Below are 22,219 nucleotides of genomic sequence, written 5' to 3'. Positions count from 1 at the left end.
CTAACACACTCATTCAGCTGCTCCCAAAACACTTGCCTCTCATGATCTTTCTTCTCATGCCCAGGTGCATATGCACCAATAATCACCCATCTCTCTCAATCAACTTTCAGTTTTACCCATATTAATCGAGAATTTACTTTCTTACATTCTATCACATACTCCCACAACTCCTGTTTCAGGAGTACTGCTACTCCTTCCCTTGCTCTTGTCCTCTCACTAACCCCTGACTTTACTCCCAGACATTCCCAAACCACTCTTCCCCTTTACCCTTGAGCTTCGTTTCACTCAGAGCCAAAACATCAAAGTTCCTTTCCTCAAACATACTACCTATCTCTCCTTTTTTCACATCTTGGTTACATCTACACACATTTAGACACCCCAATCTGAGCCTTCGAGGAGGATGAGCACTCCCCGCGTGACTCCTTCTTCTGTTTCCCATTTTAGAAATTAAAAAAAAAAATACAAGGAGGGGAGGATTTCTGGCCCCCCTGCTCCTGTCCCCTCTAGTCGCCTTCTACAACACGCGAGGAATGCGTGGGAAGTATTCTTTCACCCCTATCCCCAGGGATAATATAGATATATATCTCTTTTTTCTTTCATACTATTCGCCATTTCCCGCATTAGCGAGGTAGCGTTAAGAACAGAGGACTGGGCCTTTGAGGAAATATCCTCACCTGGCCCCCTTCTCTGTTCCTTCTTTTGGAAAATTAAAAAAAAAATGAGAGGGGAGGATTTCCAGCCCCCCGCTCCCTTCCCTTTTAGTCGCCTTCTACGACACGCAGGGAATACGTGGGAAGTATTCTTTCTCCCCTATCCCCAGGGATAATATATATATATATATATATATATATATACATATACACACACACGCACATACACACACATATACATATATATACATTTGAAAAATGTAAGAATAATTTAGAAAACTGAAACTTCTAGCTTGAAATAAAATGAAAAAATGAATGTCACATAATGGTTCAACCTCTGGCTATGGAAAAGGGAAATGTATAATTTATTTACACAAACGTCAATAGTAGTTCTCATCAATTTAACCACTATCAATAAGCTTCAAGTCTAAGCTACATTTTTTCCAATTTCACTATTTTCTAGTCAAAGCACCATGTATGAAAATTATCACTCCAGTAACATAACTATAAACATTTACTTCCCCTTTAAAAAAGTTCAAATTACAGAGGTATAAGTTTGTTGAGTATTCCTGGTAAATTATATGGGAGGGTATTGATTGAGAGGGTGAAGGCATATACAGAGCATCAGATTGGGGAAGAGCAGTGTGCTTTCAGAAGTGGTAGAGGATGTGTGGATCAGGTGTTTGCTTTGAAGAATGTATGTGAGAAATACTTAGAAAAGCAAATAGATTTGTATGTAGCATTTATGGATCTGGAGAAGGCATATGATAGAGTTGATAGAGATGCTCTGTGGAAGGTATTAAGAATATATGGTGTGGGAGGCAAGTTGTTAGAAGCAGTAAAAAGTTTTTATCGAGGATGTAAGGCATGTGTACGTGTAGGAAGAGAGGAAAGTGATTGGTTCTCAGTGAATGTTGGCTTGCGGCAGGGGTGTGTGATGTCTCCATGGTTGTTTAATTTGTTTATGGATGGGGTTGTTAGGGATGTGAATGCAAGAGTTTTGGAAAGAGGGGCAAGTATGAAGTCTGTTGGCGATGAGAGAGCTTGGGAAGTGAGTCAGTTGTTGTTCGCTGATGATACAGCGCTGGTGGCTGATTCATGTGAGAAACTGCAGAAGCTGGTGACTGAGTTTGGTAAAGTGTGTGAAAGAAGAAAGCTGAGAGTAAATGTAAATAAGAGCAAGGTTATTAGGTACAGTAGGGTTGAGGGTCAAGTCAATTGGGAGGTAAGTTTGAATGGAGAAAAACTGGAGGAAGTAAAGTGTTTTAGATATCTGGGAGTGGATCTGGCAGCGGATGGAACCATGGAAGCGGAAGTGGATCATAGGGTGGGGGAGGGGGCGAAAATCCTGGGAGCCTTGAAGAATGTGTGGAAGTCGAGAACATTATCTCGGAAAGCAAAAATGGGGATGTTTGAAGGAATAGTGGTTCCAACAATGTTGCATGGTTGCGAGGCGTGGGATATGGATAGAGTTGTGCGCAGGAGGATGGATGTGCTGGAAATGAGATGTTTGAGGACAATGTGTGGTGTGAGGTGGTTTGATTGAGTAAGTAACGTAAGGGTAAGAGAGATGTGTGGAAATAAAAAGAGCATGGTTGAGAGAGCAGAAGAGGGTGTTTTGAAATGGTTTGGGCACATGGAGAAAATGAGTGAGGAAAGATTGACTAAGAGGATACATGTGTCGGAGGTGGAGGGAAGGAGAAGAAGAGGGAGACCAAATTGGAGGTGGAAAGATGGAGTGAAAAAGATTTTGTGTGATCGGGGCCTGAACATGCAGGAGGGTGAAAGGAGGGCAAGGAATAGAGTGAATTGGATCGATGTGGTATACCGGGGTTGACGTGCTGTCAGTGGATTGAATCAGGGCATGTGAAGCGTCTGGGGTAAACCATGGAAAGCTGTGTAGGTATGTATATTTGCGAGTGTGGACGTATGTATATACATGTGTATGGGGGTGGGTTGGGCCATTTCTTTCGTCTGTTTCCTTGTGCTACCTTGCAAACGCGGGAGACAGCGATAAAGCAAAAAAAAAAAAAAAAAAAAAAAAAAAAATTATTATTTATTATATACATTATTATTATTATTATTATTATATACATATACATATATATGGGGATAGGGGAAAAAGAATACTTTCCACGCATTCCTCACGTGTCATAGAAGGCGACTAAAGGGGACGGGAGCGGGGGGCCAGAAACCCTCCCCTCCTTGTATTTTAACTTTCTCAAAGGGGAAACAGGAGTCACGCGGGGAGTGCTCATCCTCCTCGAAGGCTCAGATTGGGGTGTCTAAATGTGTGTGGATGTAACCGATATGAGAAAAAAGGATAGATAGGTAGTATGTTTGAGGAAAGGAACTTGGATGTTTTGGCTCTGAGTGAAACGAGGTTCAAGGGTAAAGGGGAAGAATGATTTGGGAATGTCTTTGGAGTAAAGTCAGGGTTTAGTTAGAGGACAAGAGCAAGGGAAGGAGTAGCACTACTCCTGAAAAAGGAGTGGTGGGAGTATGTGTCGAGTGTAAGAAAGTAAATTCTAGATTGATATAAGTAAAACTGAAAGTTGATGGAGAGAGATGGGTGATTATTGGTGAATATGCACCTGGGCATGAGAAGAAAGATCATGAGAGGCAAGTGTTTTGGAAGCAGCTGAATGACTGTGTTAGTGGTTTTGATGCACAAGACCGGGTTACAGTGATGGGTGATTTGAATGCAAAGGTGAGTAATGTGGCAGTTGAGGGAATAATTGGTACACATGGGGTGTTCAGTGTTGTACATGGAAATGGTGAAGAGCTTGTAGATTTATGTGCTGAAAAAGGAATGGTGATTGGGAATACGTGGTTTAAAAGCGAGATATACATAAGTTTTTTTTTTTTTTTTTTTATACTTTGTCGCTGTCTCCCGCGTTTGCGAGGTAGCGCAAGGAAACAGACGAAAGAAATGGCCCAACCCTCCCCATACACATGTACATACACACGTCCACACACGCAAATATACATACCTACACAGCTTTCCATGGTTTACCCCGGACGCTTCACATGCCTTGATTCAATCCACTGACAGCACGTCAACCCCTGTATACCACATCGCTCCAATTCACTCTATTCCTTGCCCTCCTTTCACCCTCCTGCATGTTCAGGCCCCGATCACACAAAATCCTCTTCACTCCATCTTTCCACCTCCAATTTGGTCTCCCTCTTCTCCTCGTTCCCTCCACCTCCGACACATATATCCTCTTGGTCAATCTTTCCTCACTCATTCTCTCCATGTGCCCAAACCATTTCAAAACACCCTCTTCTGCTCTCTCAACCACGCTCTTTTTATTTCCACACATCTCTCTCACCCTTACGTTACTTACTCGATCAAACCACCTCACACCACACATTGTCCTCAAACATCTCATTTCCAGCACATCCATCCTCCTGCGCACAACTCTATCCATAGCCCACGCCTCGCAACCATACAACATTGTTGGAACTACTATTCCTTCAAACATACCCATTTTTGCTTTCCGGGATAATGTTCTCGACTTCCACACATTTTTCAAGGCTTCCAAAATTTTCGCCCCCTCCCCCACCCTATGATCCACTTCCGCTTCCATGGTTCCATCCGCTGACAGATCCACTCCCAGATATCTAAAACACTTCACTTCCTCCAGTTTTTCTCCATTCAAACTCACCTCCCAATTGACTTGACCCTCAACCCTACTGTACCTAATAACCTTGCTCTTATTCACATTTACTCTTAACTTTCTTCTTCCACACACTTTACCAAACTCCGTCACCAGCTTCTGCAGTTTCTCACATGAATCCGCCACCAGCGCTGTATCATCAGCGAACAACAACTGACTCACTTCCCAAGCTCTCTCATCCCCAACAGACTTCATACTTGCCCCTCTTTCCAAGACTCTTGCATTTACCTCCCTAACAACCCCATCCATAAACAAATTAAACAACCATGGAGACATCACACACCCCTGCCGCAAACCTACATTCACTGAGAACCAATCACTTTCCTCTCTTCCTACACGTACACATGCCTTACATCCTCGATAAAAACTTTTCACTGCTTCTAACAACTTGCCTCCCACACCATATATTCTTAATACCTTCCACAGAGCATCTCTATCAACTCTATCATATGCCTTCTCCAGATCCATAAATGCTACATACAAATCCATTTGCTTTTCTAAGTATTTCTCACATACATTCTTCAAAGCAAACACCTGATCCACACATCCTCTCCCACTTCTGAAACCACACTGCTCTTCCCCAATCTGATGCTCTGTACATGCCTTCACCCTCTCAATCAATACCCTCCCATATAATTTACCAGGAATACTCAACAAACTTATACCTCTGTAATTTGAGCACTCACTCTTATCCCCTTTGCCTTTGTACAATGGCACTATGCACGCATTCCGCCAATCCTCAGGCACCTCACCATGAGTCAAACATACATTAAATAACCTTACCAACCAGTCAACAATACAGTCACCCCCTTTTTTAATAAATTCCACTGCAATACCATCCAAACCTGCTGCCTTGCCGGCTTTCATCTTCCGCAAAGCTTTTACTACCTCTTCTCTGTTTACCAAATCATTTTCCCTAACCCTCTCACTTTGCACACCACCTCGACCCAAACACCCTATATCTGCCACTCTGTCATCAGACACATTCAACAGACCTTCAAAATACTCATTCCATCTCCTTCTCACATCACCACTACTTGTTATCACCTCCCCATTTACGCCCTTCACTGAAGTTCCCATTTGCTCCCTTGTCTTACGCACCCTATTTACCTCCTTCCAGAACATCTTTTTATTCTCCCTAAAATTTACTGATAGTCTCTCACCCCAACTCTCATTTGCCCTTTTTTTCACCTCTTGCACCTTTCTCTTGACCTCCTGTCTCTTTCTTTTATACTTCTCCCACTCAATTGCATTTTTTCCCTGCAAAAATCGTCCAAATGCCTCTCTCTTCTCTTTCACTAATACTCTTACTTCTTCATCCCACCACTCACTACCCTTTCTAAACAGCCCACCTCCCACTCTTCTCATGCCACAAGCATCTTTTGCGCAATCCATCACTGATTCCCTAAATACATCCCATTCCTCCCCCACTCCCCTTACTTCCATTGTTCTCACCTTTTTCCATTTTGTACACAGTCTCTCCTGATACTTCTTCACACAGGTCTCCTTCCCAAGCTCACTTACTCTCACCACCTTCTTCACCCCAACATTCACTCTTCTTTTCTGAAAACCCATACTAATCTTCACCTTAGCCTCCACAAGATAATGATCAGACATCCCTCCAGTTGCACCTCTCAGCACATTGACATCCAAAAGTCTCTCTTTCGCACGCCTGTCAATTAACACGTAATCCAATAACGCTCTCTGGCCATCTCTCCTACTTACATAAGTATACTTATGTATATCTCGCTTTTTAAACCAGGTATTCCCAATCATCAGTCCTTTTTCAGCACATAAATCTACAAGCTCTTCACCATTTCCATTTACAACACTGAACACCCCATGCATACCAATTATTCCCTCAACTGCCACATTACTCACCTTTGCATTCAAATCACCCATCACTATAACCCGGTCTCGTGCATCAAAACCGCTAACACACTCATTTAGCTGCTCCCAAAACACTTGCCTCTCATGATCTTTCTTCTCATGCCCAGGTGCATATGCACCAATAATCACCCACCTCTCTCCATCAACTTTCAATTTTACCCATATTAATCGGGAATTTACTTTCTTACATTCTATCACATACTCCCACAACTCCTGTTTTAGGAGTATTGCTACTCCTTCCCTTGCTCTTGTCCTCTCACTAACCCCTGACTTCACTCCCCAGACATTTCCAAACCACTCTTCCCCTTTACCCTTGAGCTTCGTTTCACTCAGAGCCAAAACATGCAGGTTCCTTTCCTCAAACATACTACCTATCTCTCCTTTTTTCACATCTTGGTTACATCCACACACATTTAGGCACCCCACTCTGAGCCTACGAGGAGGATGAGCACTCCCCGCGTGACTCCTTCTTCTGTTTCCCATTTTAGAAAGTTTAAACAAGGAGGGGAGGATTTCCGGCCCCCCGCTCCCGTCCCCTCTAGTCGCTTTCTACGACACGCGAGGAATACGTGGAAGTATTCTTTCACCCCTATCCCTAGGGATAATATACATATATATATACACACACACACACACACACACACACACACACACACACACACATACATATATATACATATGAAAAATGTAAGAAACAATTTAGAAACAAACTTTTAGCTTGAAATGAATGAAATGACCTGACCTCCCAGCAGGGAAGACATGGGACATATGGCATATACTGTAGTGATTAATGAGTTTTATCAGTGATGACACTCGAGTGAATGAGAAGATTTTGATTAATCAAAGTGGTTGGTGGATATTATTGAACATACAGACTTGGATGAATTAGATCGCTCAGAAATATGTACAGTCAGTGAATATAATGTTTGATTTGGAAAATTTGGAAAATTTGGAAAATTTTCTGATTGCCTCGTTCCTCGTGAGTGATGGCTGTCACACCTGTTGGGCGGAGGAAGGAGACTCGACGCTGCGTTCGAATCTGTGGACAACGGCCGGGCTCATAACGTCTTCGATGTGGCCCGGGCTATCGTGCCAGCCTATGCGGCACTTCAGCAACCCGGAATTATTCCCTGAAACAACGCTTGGAAGGAGGCAGAAGTGATATTGTGTCAGTGATTGTGTCAGCGTCGCGTCGCCTCGCCGCAGTGTATCGAGACAGTCTTCCCCAGAACTTTTTAAAGGGGAAGTAAATGTTTATAGTTGTGTTACTGGAGTGATAGTTTTCATGCATGGTGTTTTGACAAGAAAATAGTGAAGTTGGAGAAAAATGTAGCTTAGACATTGAAGCTTATTGATTCAGTGGTGAAATTGATGAGAACTGCTATTGACGTTTGTGTGAATAAATTGTACATTTCCTTTTCCATAGCCAGAGGTTGAACCATTATGTGACGTTCAATTTTTTCATTCATTTCAAGCATATACATAAGTATACGTATGTAAATAGGAGAGATGGCCAGACAGCGTTACTTGATTGCGTGTTAATTGATAGGCGCGCGAAAGAAAGACTTTTGGATGTTAATGTGCTGAGAGGTGCAACTGGAGGGATGTCTGATCATTATCTTGTGGAGGCGAAGGTGAAGATTTGTAGGGGTTTTCAGAAAAGAAGAGAGAATGTTGGGGTGAAGAGAATTGTGAGAGTAAGTGAGCTTTGGAAGGAGACTTGTGTGAGGGAGTACCAGGAGAGACTGAGTATAGAATGGAAAAAGGTGAGAACAAAGGAGGTAAGGGGAGTGGGGGAGGAATGGGATGTATTTAGGGAAGCAGTGATGGCTTGCGCGGAAGATGCTTGTGGCATGAGAAGCGTGGGAGGTGGGTTGATTAGAAAGGGTAGTGAGTGGTGGGATGAGGAAGTAAGATTATTAGTGAAAGAGAAGAGAGAGGCATTTCGACAATTTTTGCAGGGAAAAAATGCAAATGAGTGGGAGATGTGTAAAAAAAAAAAAAAAAGAGGCAGGAGGTCAAGAGAATGGTGCAAGAGGTGAAAAAGAGGGCAAATGAGAGTTGGGGTGAGAGAGTATCATTAAATTTTAGGGAGAATAAAAAGATGTTTTGGAAGGAGGTAAATAAAGTGCGTAAGACAAGGGAGCAAATGGGAACTTCAGTGAAGGGGGCTAATGGGGAGGTGATAACAAGTAATGCTGATGTGAGAAGGAGATGAAGTGAGTATTTTGAAGGTTTGTTGAATGTGTTTGATGATAGAGTGGCAGATATAGGGTGTTTTGGTCGAGGTGGTGTGCAAAGTGAGAGGGTTAGGGAAAATGATTTGGTAAACAGAGAAGAGGTAGTAAAAGATTTGCGGAAGATGAAAGCCGGCAAGGCAGCAGGTTTGGATGGTATTGCAGTGGAATTTATTAAAAAGGGGGTGACTGTATTGTTGACTGGTTGGTAAGGTTATTTAATGTATGTATGACTCATGGTGAGGTGCCTCAGGATTGGCGGAATGCTTGCATAGTGCTATTGTACAAAGGCAAAGGGGACAAAGGTTAGTGCTCAAATTACAGAGGTATAAGTTTGTTGAGTATTCCTGGTAAATTATATGGGAGGGTATTGATTGACAGGGTGAAGGCATGTACAGAGCATCAGATTGGGGAAGAGCAATGTGGTTTCAGAAGTGGTAGAGGATGTGTGGATCAGGTGTTTGCTTTGAAGAATGTATGTGAGAAATACTTAGAAAAGCAAATGGATTTGTATGTAGCATTTATGGATCTGGAGAAGGCATATGATAGAGTTGATAGAGATGCTTTGTGGAAGGTACTAAGAATATATGGTGTGGGAGGCAAGTTGTTAGAAGCAGTGAAAAGTTTTTATCGAGGATGTAAGGCATGTGTACGTGTAGGAAGAGAGGAAATTGATTGGTTCTCAGTGAATGTAGATTTGCGGCAGGGGTGTGTGATGTCTCCATGGTTGTTTAATTTGTTTATGGATGGGGTTGTTAGGGAGGTGAATGCAAGAGTTTAGGAAGGAGGGGCAAGTATGCAGTCTGTTGTGGATGAGAGAGCTTGGGAAGTGAGTCAGTTATTGTTCGCTAACGATACAGCGCTGGTGGCTGATTCATGTGAGAAACTGCAGAAGCTGGTGACTGAGTTTGGTAAAGTGTGTGAAAGAAGAAAGTTGAGAGTAAATGAGAATAAGAGCAAGGTTATTAGATACAGTAGGGTTGAGGGTCAAGTCAATTCGGAGGTATGTTTGAATGGAGAAAAACTGGAGGAAGTAAAGTGTTTTAAATATCTGCAAGTGGATCTGGCAGCGGATGGTACCATGGAAGTGGAAGTGAATCATAGGGTGGGGGAGGGGTTGAAAATTCTGGGAGCCTTGAAGAATGTTTGGAAATCGAGAACATTATCTCGGAAAGCAAAAATGGGTGTTTGAAGGAATAGTGGTTCCAACAATGTTGTATGGCTGCGAGGCTTAGGCTATGGATAGAGTTGTGCGGAGGAGGGTGGATGTGCTGGAAATGAGATGTTTGAGGACAATATGTGGTGTGAGGTGGTTTGATCGAGTAAGTAATGTAAGTGTAAGAGAGATGTGTGGAAATAAAAAGAGTGTGGTTGAGAGAGCAAAAGAGTGTGGTTGAGAGAGCAGAAGAGGGTGTTTTGAAATGGTTTGGTCACATGGAGAGAATGAGTGAGGAAAGATTGACCAAGAGGATATATGTGTCAGAGGTGGAGGGAACGAGAAGTGGGAGACCAAATTGGAGGTGGAAAGATGGAGTGAAAAAGATTTTGAGTGATCGGGGCCTGAACATGCAGGAGGGTGAAAGGCGTGCAATGAATAGAGTGAATTGGAAAGATGTGGTATACCGAGGTCGACGTGCTGTCAATGGATTGAACAAGGGCATGTGAAGCGTCTGGGGTAAACCATGGAAAGTTCTGTGGGGCCTGGATGTGGAAAGGGAGCTGTGGTTTCAGTGCATTATTACATGACAGCAAGAGACTGAGTGTAAACGAATGGGGCCTTTGTTGTCTTTTCCTAGCGCTACCTCGCACACATGAGGAGGGAGGGGGTTGTTATTCCATGTGTGGCGAGGTGGCGATAGGAATGAATAAAGACAGACAGTATGAATTATGTACATGTGTTTATATGTATATGTCTGTGTGTATATATATGTGTACATTGAGATGTATAGGTATGTATACTTGTGTGTGAGGACGTGTATGTATATACATGTGTGTATGGGTGGGTTGGGCCATTCTTTCGTCTGTTTCCTTGTGCTACCTCGCTAACGCGGGAGACAGCGACAAAGCAAAATTAATAAAATAAAATAAATATATGTATATATATATATTTCCATTTTTTTATACGTATTCGCCATTTCCCGCATTAGCGACGTAGCGTAAGGAACACATGACTGAGGAGGCTCTAAGGGAAAGAATACTTCCCACATATTCCCTGCCTTGTCGTAAAAGGTAACTAAAGGAGGCAGGAGCAGGGGGGCTGGACCCCCCTTATATTCAAATATCTAAAAGAAGAAACAGAATAAGGAGTAAAGCAAGGAGTGCTCATCCTCCTCGAAGGCTCAAATTGGGGTGGCTGAATGTAACCAAGATGAGAAAAAAGGAAAGATAGGAAGTATGTTTGAGGAAAGGAACCTGGATGTTTTGGCTCTGAGTGAAATGAAGCTCAAGGGTAAAGGGGAAGAGTGGTTTGGGAATGTCTTTGAAGTAAAGTCAGTGGTTGGTGAGAGGACAAGAGCAAAGGAAGGAACAGTACTACTCCTGAAACAGGAGTTGTGGGAGTATGTGATAGAGTGTAAGAAGGTAAATTCTAGATTGGTGTGGGTAAAACTGAAAGTAGATGGAGAGAAAAGGGTGATTATTGGTACCTATGCACCTGGTTATGAAAAGAAAGATCATGAGAAGCAAGTGTTTTGGGAGCAGCTGAGTGTGTGTGTTAGCAGCTTTGATGCACGAGACTGGTCTATAAAGGGGTGATTTGAATGCGAAGGTGGGTAATGAGACAGTTGAGGCTATAATTGGTGTACATGGGATGTTCACAGTTGTAATGGAAATGGTGAAGAGTTTGTAGATCTGTGTGCTGAAAATGGCCTGGTGATTGGGAATACCTGGCATAAAAAGAGAGATATAGATAAGTATGAAAGTTAAAATGCAAGGAGGGGAGGGTTTCTAGCCCCCTGCTCCCACCCCCTTTAGTCGCCTTCTACGACATGTGGGGAAGTATTCTTTCTCCTCTATCCCCAAGGGGAAACAGAGGAAGGAGTCACGCGGGGAGTGCTCATCCTCCTCGAAGGCTCAAATTGGGGTGTCTAAATGTGTGTGGATGTAACCGAGAAAAAAGGAGATAGGTAGTATGTTTGAGGAAAGAAACCTGGATCTTTTGGCTATGAGTGAAACAAGGTTCAAGGGTAAAGGGGAAGAGTGGTTTGGGAATGTTTTGGGAGTTAAGTAAGAGGTTGGTGAGAGGTCAAGAGCAAAGGAGGAGTAGCACTACTCCTGAAACAGAAGTGGTGTGAGTATGTGATACAGTGAAGAAAGTAAACTCTAGACTGATATGGGTAAAACTGAAAGAGGATGGAGAGAGATGGGTGATCATTGGTGCCTATGCACCTGGGCATGAGAAGAAAGATTATGAGAGGCAAATGTTTTGGGAGCAGCTGAGTGAGTGTGTTAGCATTTTTGATGCACGAGACCGGGTTATAGTGATGGGTGATTTGAATGCAAAGGTGAGCAATGCGGCATTTGAGGGAATGATTGGTGTACATGGGGTGTTCAGTGTTGTAAATGGAAATGGTGAAGAGCTTGTAGATTTGTGTGCTGAAAAAGAAATGGTGATTGGGAATACCTGGTTTAAAAAGAGAGATATACATAAGTATACATATGTGAGTAGGAAAGATGGCCAAAGAAAATTATTGGATTACGTGTTAATTGATAGGCACGTGAAAGAGAGACTTTTGGATGTTAATGTGCTGAGAGGTGCAAGTGGAGGGATGTCTGATCATTATCTTGTGGAGGCGAAGGTGAGATTTGTATGGGTTTTCAGAAAAGAAGAGAGAATGTTGGGGCAAAGAGAGTGATGAGAGCAAGTGAGCTTGGGAAGGAGACTTGAGTGGAGAATGGAAAAAGGAGAGAGCAAAGGATGTAAGGGGAGTGGGGGAGGAATGAAATGTATTTAGGGAAACAGTGATGGCTTGCACAAAAGATGCTTGTGGCATGAGAAGTGTGGGAGGTGGGCAGATTAGAAAGGGTAGTGAGTGGTGGGATGAAGAAGTAAGATTATTAGTGAAAGAGAAGAGAGGGGCATTTGGACATTTTTTGCAGGGAAATAGATGAGAGTTACGGTGAGTGTATCACTACATTTTAGGGAGAATAAAAAGATGTTTTGGAAGGAGGTAAATAAAGTGTGCAAGACAAGAAAACAAATGGGAACATCGGTGAAGGGGGCTAATGGGGAAGTAATAACAAGTAGTGGTGATGTGAGAAGGAGATGGAGTGAGTATTTTGAAGGTTTGTTGAATGTGTTAGATGATAAGAGTGGCAGATATAGGATGTTTTGGTCGAGGTGGTGTGCGAAGTGAGACGGTCTGGGAGAATGATTTGGTAAACAGAGAAGAGGTAGGGAAAGCTTTGCGGAAGATGAAGGCCTGCAAGGCAGCGGGTTTGGATGATATTGCAGTGGAATCTATTAAAAAAGTGGGTGACTGTGTTGTTGACGGGTTGGTGAGGATATTCAATGTGTGTATGGATCATGGTGAAGTGCCTGAGGACTGCCCAAATGCATGCAGTGCCACTGTACAAAGGCAAAGGGGACAAAGGTGAGTGCTCAAATTACAGAGGTATATGTTTGTTGAGTATTCATAGGAAATTATATGGGAGGGTATTGATTGAGAGGGTGAAGGCATGTACAGCACCAGATTGGGGAAGAGCAGTGTGGTTTCGGTAGTGGTAGAGGATGTGTGGATCAGGTGCTTGCTTTGAAGAATGTATGTGAGAAATACTTTGAAAAAAAAAATGGATTTGTATGTAGCATTTATGGATCTGGAGATAGCTTATGATAGAGTTGACAGAGATGCTCTATGAATGGTATTAAGAGTATATGGTATGAGAGGCAAGTTGCTAGAAGCAGTGAAAAGTTTTTACAGAGGATGTAAGGTATGTGTACGAGTAGGAAGAGAGGAAAGTGATTGGTTCTCAGTGAATGTCGGTTTGCGGCAGGGGTGTGTGATGTCTCCATGGTTCTTTAATTTGTTAAAATGGATGGGGTTGTTAGGGAGGTGAATGCAAGAGTTTTGGAGAGAGGGGCAAGTATTCAGTCTGTTGTGGATGAGAGGGCTTGGGAAGTGAGTCAGTTGTTGTTCGCTGATGATACATCACTGGTGGCTGATTCGGGTGAGAAACTGCAGAAGGTGGTGACTGAGTTTGGTAAAGTGTGTGAAAGAAGAAAGCTAAGAGTAAATGTGAATAAGAGCAAGGTTATTAGGTACAGTAGGGTTGAGGGACGAGTCAATTGGGAGGTAAGTTTGAATGAAGAAAAACTGGAAGTGAAGCATTTTAGATATCTGGGAGTGGATTTGGCAGAGGATGGAACCATGGAAGCGGAAGTGAGTCACAGGGTGAGGGAGGGGGCGAAGGTTCTGGGAGCATTGAAAAGTGTGGAAGGTGAGAACATTATCTCGGAAAGCAAAAATGGGTATGTTTGGAGGAATAGTGGTTCCATCAATGTTATATGGTTGTGAGGTGTGGGTGATAGATAGGGTTGTGCAGAGGAGGGTGGATGTGTTGGATATGAGATGTCTGAGGACAATTTGTGGTGTGAGGTGGCTTGATCGAGTAAGTAATGAAAGGGTAAGAGAGATGTGTGGTAATAAAAAGAGTGCGGTTGAGAGAGCAAAAGAGGGTGTATTGAAATGGTTTGGTCCCATGGAGTGAATGAGTGAGGAAAGATTAACAAAGAGGATATATGTGTCAGAGGTGGAGGAAACAAAGTGGGAGACCCAATCCACTCCCACTGCCTTGCCACAAAGCATATTACACAAGGCTTTCACACCTCATCTCACTTCAAAACAATCTTCATGCATCTCTCACTTCGCATACCACCCCAACCAAAACACATTATATCTGCCACTCTATCATCAAACACATTCAACAATCCTTCAAACATTCACTTTATCTCCTAAATTCATCAGTACCTGTTACCATTTCACCCTTTGCCCCTATCAATGATGTTCCAACTTGTTCTCGTCTTTTAAGTATTATATGCCTACTTCCAAAACAACCTATTCTCCCTATACTTTAATGATACTCACTCACCCAAAACCTCATTTACCCTCTTTTTCAACACCTGCACATTCCTCTTGACCTCTTGCTGCTTTCTCTTAATCTCCCAATCGTCTGCACTCCTTCCCTCTAAGTATCATCCAAAATGCCACTCTTTTCCCTTTCACTAGCAACTTTCCTTCTTCATACCACCACTCTACCCTTTCTAATCTGCCTATTTTCCACCTTTTGCATGCAACACACATCACTTGTACATGCCATCAATGCTTCCAATGCTTGCAACTATTCATTATTATCATTATTATACATGATCACTGTATCCTGCATCAGCAAGGTAGAGCCAGGAAAAAGATGAAGAATGGCCCATCCACACATATACACATATATATACATATACACCCATACATGCACATATACATAACATATACATACACATACACAAATATATACATATACACACATGTACATATTCATACTCGCTTGCCTACATCCACTCCTGTTGCAACCCTGTCCCACAGGAAACAGCATCGCTACCCTCTGCTTCTGTGAGGTAGCACCAGGAAAACATAAAAAAGGCCACATTTGTTCACACTCAGTCTACCTGTCATGTGCAATGCACTGAAACCACAGCTCCCTATCCACATCCAGGCCCCATAGACCTTTCCATGGTATACTCCAGACGTTTCACAAGCCATGGTTCAGTCCTTTAACATCATGTCGACCCAGTATACCACATCATTCCAATTCACTCTATTCCTTGCATGCCTCACACCCTCCTGTGTGTTCAGGCCCTGGTCAATCAAAATCTTTTTCACTCCACCCTACCACCTCCAATTTGGTCTCCCACTTCTTGTTCCCTCCACCTCTGACACATATATCCTCTTTGTCAATCTTTCCTCACTCATTCTTTTCATATGTCCAAACAATTTCAACACACCTTCTGCTCTCTCAAAATTGCTACTATGCTGACGAAATTTTAAGAGCCTATCTTGTTATAAATTCCAAAAGTTAAACAAATACAAAATATATTCTAAAAGTGTAGATGTATCAACAAAACAACACAAAGGTGTAAAATTGACAGAGCAAAAAAGTCTGCTGTACCAGAATGATGAGCTCATGAACATCTGATTAGCCAAGCTGACACATAATACAAGAAAAATACATCACATGCAGTTCATATCACCAAACATGAAAAATACATCACATACAATTCATACCACCAAACATGAAAGTTAAATCAAATACAATTCATATCACCAAACATGAAAAATACATCACATACAATTCATAGCACCAAACGTAATCAAAAGAAAATAATCTAGATTCAACATCTTTGGAAGTCAGATGTAGAACTCATGAAAACTGATGTGTCAGCAGTATGACTACAGAGAATAAATGTGAAAAGTGAATAATGAGGGTTGGTGGCCATGAAGTGACAGAAATAAGCTAGGGTGGAATGCTGTATGGCTGTTATGGCTCTATTAACAAGCATCAGCCTCTATTAACAAGCATCAGTGATTAAAAAGGGTGAAATCCTGATGGATAAATCCTTTTATGGGTAAAACTCTTTGCTTTCTCTGATGATCAGAGTGCTTAGTCTAGAAGTGAGAAACTTTTAATAACAATGTACAATAATCAGTAATCTATTCCACTTACTCAGTTGGTTTCTTATGGAAAATCCTTATTGCTTCAATAAATCTGTCCAATGACCTTTCTTCCTTTCCATCTTCCATGAATGCTGAATAATCTATGCCCTGTTTTGATTTGCGTTTGGGTCTACCCATTTCATTATATTCAATTGGTGCAGGTTCTGAATTCTGTAAAGTAAACAAACAAAAATAAAAGGATATTAATTCATGTAAAAGCTACCTCAGCTGTCCTGAAACTTGCTATGTGTAATCTACAGCAAATCAGCCAAACTAAAATAGTAGCAGAATTTCCCCTACTTAAAAAGATCTAAGAAGAATTAACAGAGAAAACTAATTCCAAATTATAAACACTGTTCCTGAGCCACTGTAAGAATAAGCCTTAAAAATCAGTCACATCAGAAGTGTGAGAGAATAAGTACCTACCTATAAGTACCTAATGGGACTGAAAGGCAGAGAGATGGGAGTATTTGGGAATAGAAGAAAACATGGCGAATTGAAAAATGTCTAAGTTATCTGTTTACAGCTTATTTCACCTACAAGTACCTATCGAAAAGAGAGACAGAGAGAGAGATATGGGAGTAATGGGAAATACAGATAACAAAGGCATACTGGACCAAGTCAACGTAATGCTCATATTTCTATCTACTCCTATTTCTCATCCATGTGGATATGGTTAAGATAGAATAGAATAGGAAGAAGAACCTCTATATGCCCTCCACTTCCTCCAACAATAACAATTGGCAGGAAAAAGAGTGGAAGTAAAACTGAGTGAGAATTAAGTCTAAAAGGAAGTTAACAGGACTGAATGAAAGGGAAAAAAATTACACAACAAAATTTCATTACACCATCTCACTCTCTGCTGCACTGCATCATATTCTTATGGTCATGAATGAGGTAAAGTAACTAATGTGCACTCAGCCACAGGAGTTTGCAATTACAAACCTTGCATGTTTATTGCATGAAATATAGATGAGTAACATGAACTGTTAAACAAATGGCCACTAATAAAAGTCAAACTGTTCTTACAAATAGGTCTTTTAGTATATCTTACATAGGTCTGATACTGTTTTGTATAAATGATAACAATCAGGCATGTAAAAACACCCGTGAATGTTAATGAATAATATTTCATGGTGTTACAAAGAACTGCTGTTATCATACAGCATGTCAATCATCATGTAATAATCTTTTTTGATGACACTTTATTAGGAAATGTCTACTGAGAAAGTCCATGCAGGATTCTGTATACCACATAGTTAAATAAAAACACAGTAAATGTGTCAAACAGGAATATGCACCCTTTATGGGCAAATAGTCATGACTTGTGATCTTTAAACACTCACCATCTCCCTCTACTAACCCTCCCAGTCTCCCTGACAGCCACAGCCCTGTTTCCTTCCATCCTTCTCCAGCCAGTTACACTGCTGTCTTCACACATCTGTAACTGCCTCTGATCGAATAATAAAAGTCATTATTGCTTACCATAACAATATCTTAGCTAATAACCATTTGCACCTAAAAACATTTAACATGTCATGTCACTTTACCATATCCCACATACCCTTACTCCTGCCCCATCCACTGTTATCAGCTCAGTTGACATAAACATACTAGGTATGTGCTTGCGAACTACTGTGGCTGAGTATACTTATATACATTTTCCTTGTAATAATCAATTTGATATTATTATTTGCTTTGTTGCTGTCTCCCACGTTAGCAAGGTAACGCAAGGAAAAAGATGAAAGAAATGGCCCAACCCACCCACATACACATGTATATACATACACGTCCACACACGCAAACATACATACCTATACATCTCAATGTATACATATATATACACACACAGACATATACATATATATACATGTACATAATTCATACTGTCTGCCTTTATTCATTCCCATCGCCACCCCGCCACACGTGAAATAACAACCCCCTCCCCCCTCATGTATGGGAAGTAGCACTAGGAAAAGACAACTAAGGCCACATTCGTTCACACTCAGTCTCTCGCTGTCATGTAATAATGCACCAAAACCACAGCTCTCTTTCCACATCCAGGCCCCACACAACTTTCCATGGTTTACCCCAGACGCTTCACATGCCCTGGTTCAATCCACTGACAGCGTCTAGACCCCAGTATACCACATTGGTCCAGTTCACTCTATTCCTTGCATGCCTTTCACCCTCCTGCATGTTCAGGCCCCGATCACTCAGAATCTTTTTCATTCCATCTTTCCACCTCCAATTTGGCCTCCCAATTCTCCTTGTTCCCTCCACCTCTGACACATATATCCTCTTTGTCAATCTTTCCTCACTCATTCTCTCCATGTGCCCAAACCATTTCAAAACACCCTCTTCTGCTCTGTCAACCACACTTTTTATTACCACACATCTCTCTTACCCTATTATCACTTACTTGATCAAACCATCTCAGACCACATATTGTCCTCAAACATCTCATTTCCAGCACATCCACCCTCCTCCGCACAACTCTATCCATAGCCCACGCCTCCCAACCATATAACATTGTTGGAACCACTATTCCTTCAAACATCACTTTATTCCTTGCATGCCTGTCACCCTCCTGTATGTTCAGGCCTCGATCGCTCAAAACCTTTTTCACTCCATCCTTCCACCTCCAATTTGGTCTCCTGCTTCTCTTTGTTCCCTCCACCTCTGACACATATATCCTCTTTGTCATGACAAGTCTTTCCTCACTCATTCTCTCCGTATCTCTAATCATTACAATACCCCCTCTTCTGCTCTCTCAACTACACTCTTTTTATTTCCTCACATCTCTCTTACCCTTTCATTACTTGCTCAATCAAACCTCTTTACACCACTCATTGTCCTCAAACATTTCATTTCCAACACATCCACCCTCCTCCATACAACTCTATTATCTATAGCCCATGCCTTGCATTCATATAACATTGTTGGAACTTGGACTCCTTCAAACATACCTTTTTTTTTTTTATCTCCATGATATCATTCTCTCCTTCAATGCATTCTTCATTGCTCCCAGAAGCTTCACCCCCCTCCCCCACCCTGTGACTCACTTCTGCTTCAATGGTTCCCCTTGCTGCTACGGCCATGTCAATACGTGATGTCAACAGACTGAACCAGGGCATATAAAATGTGAAGGGTAAACAACCATGGAAAGGTCTGTGGGGCCTGGAAGTAGAAAGGGAGCTGTGGTTTTGGTGCATTAAACATGACATCTAAAGACTGAGTGTGAATGAATGGGGCCTTTTTTGTCTCTTCTCCAGGCACTGCCTTGCTGAAGCTGTGGATAGCAATGCTATTTCCTGAGGGGTGGGGTAGCGACAGAAATGGGTGAAGAAAAAGAAGTATATGTACATGTGTATATATGTATATGTCTCTGTATAGGTTGGGTGAGAGAGTATCATTAAATTTTAGGGAGAATAAAAAGATGTTCTGAAAGGAGGTAAATAAAGTGCGTAAGACAAGGGAGCAAATGGGAACTTCAGTGAAGGGGGCTAATGGGGAGGTGATAACAAGTAGTGGTGATGTGAGAAGGAGATGGAGTGAGTATTTTGAAGGTTTGTTGAATGTGTTTGATGATAGAGTGGCAGATATAGGATGTTTTGGTCGAGGTGGTGTGCAAAGTGAGAGGGTTAGGGAAAATGATTTAGTAAACAGAGAAGAGGTAGTAAAAGCTTTGCGGAAGATGAAAGCCAGCAAGGCAGCAGGTTTGGATGGTATTGCAGTGGAATTTATTAAAAAAGGGGGTTGACTGGTTAGTAAGGTTATTTAATGTATGTGTGACTCATGGTGAGGTGCCTGAGGATTGGCGGAATGCGTGCATAGTGCCATTGTACAAAGGCAAAGGGGATAAGAGTGAGTGCTCAAATTACAGAGGTATAAGTTTGTTGAGTATTCCTGGTAAAATATATGGAAGGGTATTGATTGAGAGGGTGAAGGCATGTACAGAGCATCAGATTGGGGAAGAGCAGTGTGGTTTCAGAAGTGGTAGAGGATGTGTGGATCAGGTATTTGCTTTGAAGAATGTATGTGAGAAATACTTAGAAAAGCAAATGGATTTGTATGTAGCATTTATGGATCTGGAGAAGGCATATGATAGAGTTGATAGAGATGCTCTGTGGAAGGTATTAAGAATATATGGTGTGGGAGGCAAGTTGTTAGAAGCAGTGAAAAGTTTTTAGCGAGGATGTAAGGCATGTGTACGTGTAGGAAGAGAGGAAAGTGATTGGTTCTCAGTGAATGTAGGTTTGCGGCAGGGGTGTGTGATGTCTCCATGGTTGTTTAATTTGTTTATGGATGGGGTTGTTAGGGAGGTGAATGCAAGAGTTTTGGAAAGAGGGGCAAGTATGAAGTCTGTTGTGGATGAGAGAGCTTGGGAAGTGAGTCAGTTGTTGTTCGCTGATGATAAAGCGCTGGTGGCTGATTCATGTGAGAAACTGCAGAAGCTGGTGACTGAGTTTGATAAAGTGTGTGAAAGAAGAAAGTTAAGAGTAAATGTGAATAAGAGAAAGGTTATTAGGTACAGTAGGGTTGAGAGTCAAGTCAATTGGGAGGTAAGTTTGAATGGAGAAAAACAGGAGGAAGTTAAGTGTTTTAGATATCTGGGAGTGGATCTGGCAGCGGATGGAACCATGGAAGCAGAAGTGAATCATAGGGTGGGGGAGGGGGCGAACATCCTGGGAGCCTTGAGGAATGTGTGGAAGTCGAGAACATTATCTCGGAAAGCAAAAATGGGTATGTTTGAAGGAATAGTGGTTCCAACAATGTTGTATGGTTGCGAGGCATGGGCTATGGATACAGTTGTGTGCAGGAGGGTGGATGTGCTGGAAATGAGATGTTTGAGGACAATGTGTGGTGTGAGGTGGTTTGATCGGGTAAGTAATGTAAGGGTAAGGGAGATGTGTGGAAATAGAAAGAGCGTGGTTGAGAGAGCAGAAGAGGGTGTTTTGAAATGGTTTGGGCACATGGAGAGAATGAGTGAGGAAAGATTGACCAAGAGGATATATGTGTCGGAGGTGGAGGGAACGAGGAGAAGTGGGAGACCAAATTGGAGGTGGAAAGATGGAGTGAAAAAGATTTTGAGTGATCGGGGCCTGAACAAGCAACTCTCCCATAAAATACCAGATATACTCAACAAACTTAAACCTCTATAGGTTGAACACTCACCTTTGTCCCCTTGCCTCTATTCAGTGGCACTACATATGCATTCTGCCAATCCTCAGTCACCTCCTCATGATCCATACATACAATGAAAATCCCAAATAGCCAATCAACAAAACAAGCATCCCCTTTCTTTTGATTCATTTGCAGTTCTATCCACTCCAGATGCCTTACTACAATTTATCCTTTGTAGGCTTTCTTTTGTCACCTCCACTCTCTACACCAAACCCCTTTTCATGATCCTCTAACTTCACATACCTCCCAGACTCAAACACTCTACTTCTACCACCCCATCATCAAACATATATACAGTTCTTCCCACATCCTCATTTCCTTTCCTAGGGCCCCCTCACCCCTCTCTTCAAGACACTTATCTCCTTCACCATCCCATTCATGAACCCATGGCAACATCACGTACCCCTGCTGTGGATCTAATTTCACCTGGAACCAGTCACTCTCCTCTCTACCTAATGGCAAACATGCCTTAGAGTCTTAACTTTTTCACATTTCTTTACATTATTGATTATCAAATAAAATCAATGAAAAGGATACTGATTCATGGAAATCCCGCTGAAAGCAGCCAAGAAGCCACTTTACACATCCATCTATGCACATGATCTCAAGGAAATGCGAGTTCTGAGCAGCAAGCAAATCAATGACATCAGCCCAGTGGCAGTTGTTCATTGGACCAAAGTGCTGACCTATTTTTGATTAATGAGCAGTTGCAAATACCTTAAGGATGTTTATAAAGCATGAGCAAAGGCTGATGCCTCCTCCCCAAACTGAGAGAGCAGAAGGGTCTTGATGCACATAGTTCCAGGGAATACATTTCATCATTTTTTATGAAGCTTGGAGTGAATCATCCCCTAACTAACATGAAAAGTTCA

The 22,219-nt window shown here is 42.0% G+C and overlaps 1 protein-coding gene across 1 annotated transcript in view; it reads right to left on the bottom strand.

Annotated features, from left to right (window-relative positions):
- Positions 1-22,219, bottom strand: part of LOC139749312 (uncharacterized) — a 276,562-nt gene that overhangs the window by 67,945 nt on the left and 186,398 nt on the right. Inside the window, exon 17 of the mRNA XM_071663037.1 lies at positions 16,171-16,331. Coding sequence (XP_071519138.1) covers positions 16,171-16,331 — 161 coding nt within the window. The remainder of the gene's footprint in view (positions 1-16,170; positions 16,332-22,219) is intronic.

This window comes from Panulirus ornatus, chromosome 7 (genome assembly GCF_036320965.1).
Source record: "Panulirus ornatus isolate Po-2019 chromosome 7, ASM3632096v1, whole genome shotgun sequence".
NCBI classification, from domain to species: Eukaryota; Metazoa; Arthropoda; class Malacostraca; order Decapoda; family Palinuridae; genus Panulirus; species Panulirus ornatus.
This window is presented reverse-complemented; position numbering and strand designations above follow the sequence as displayed.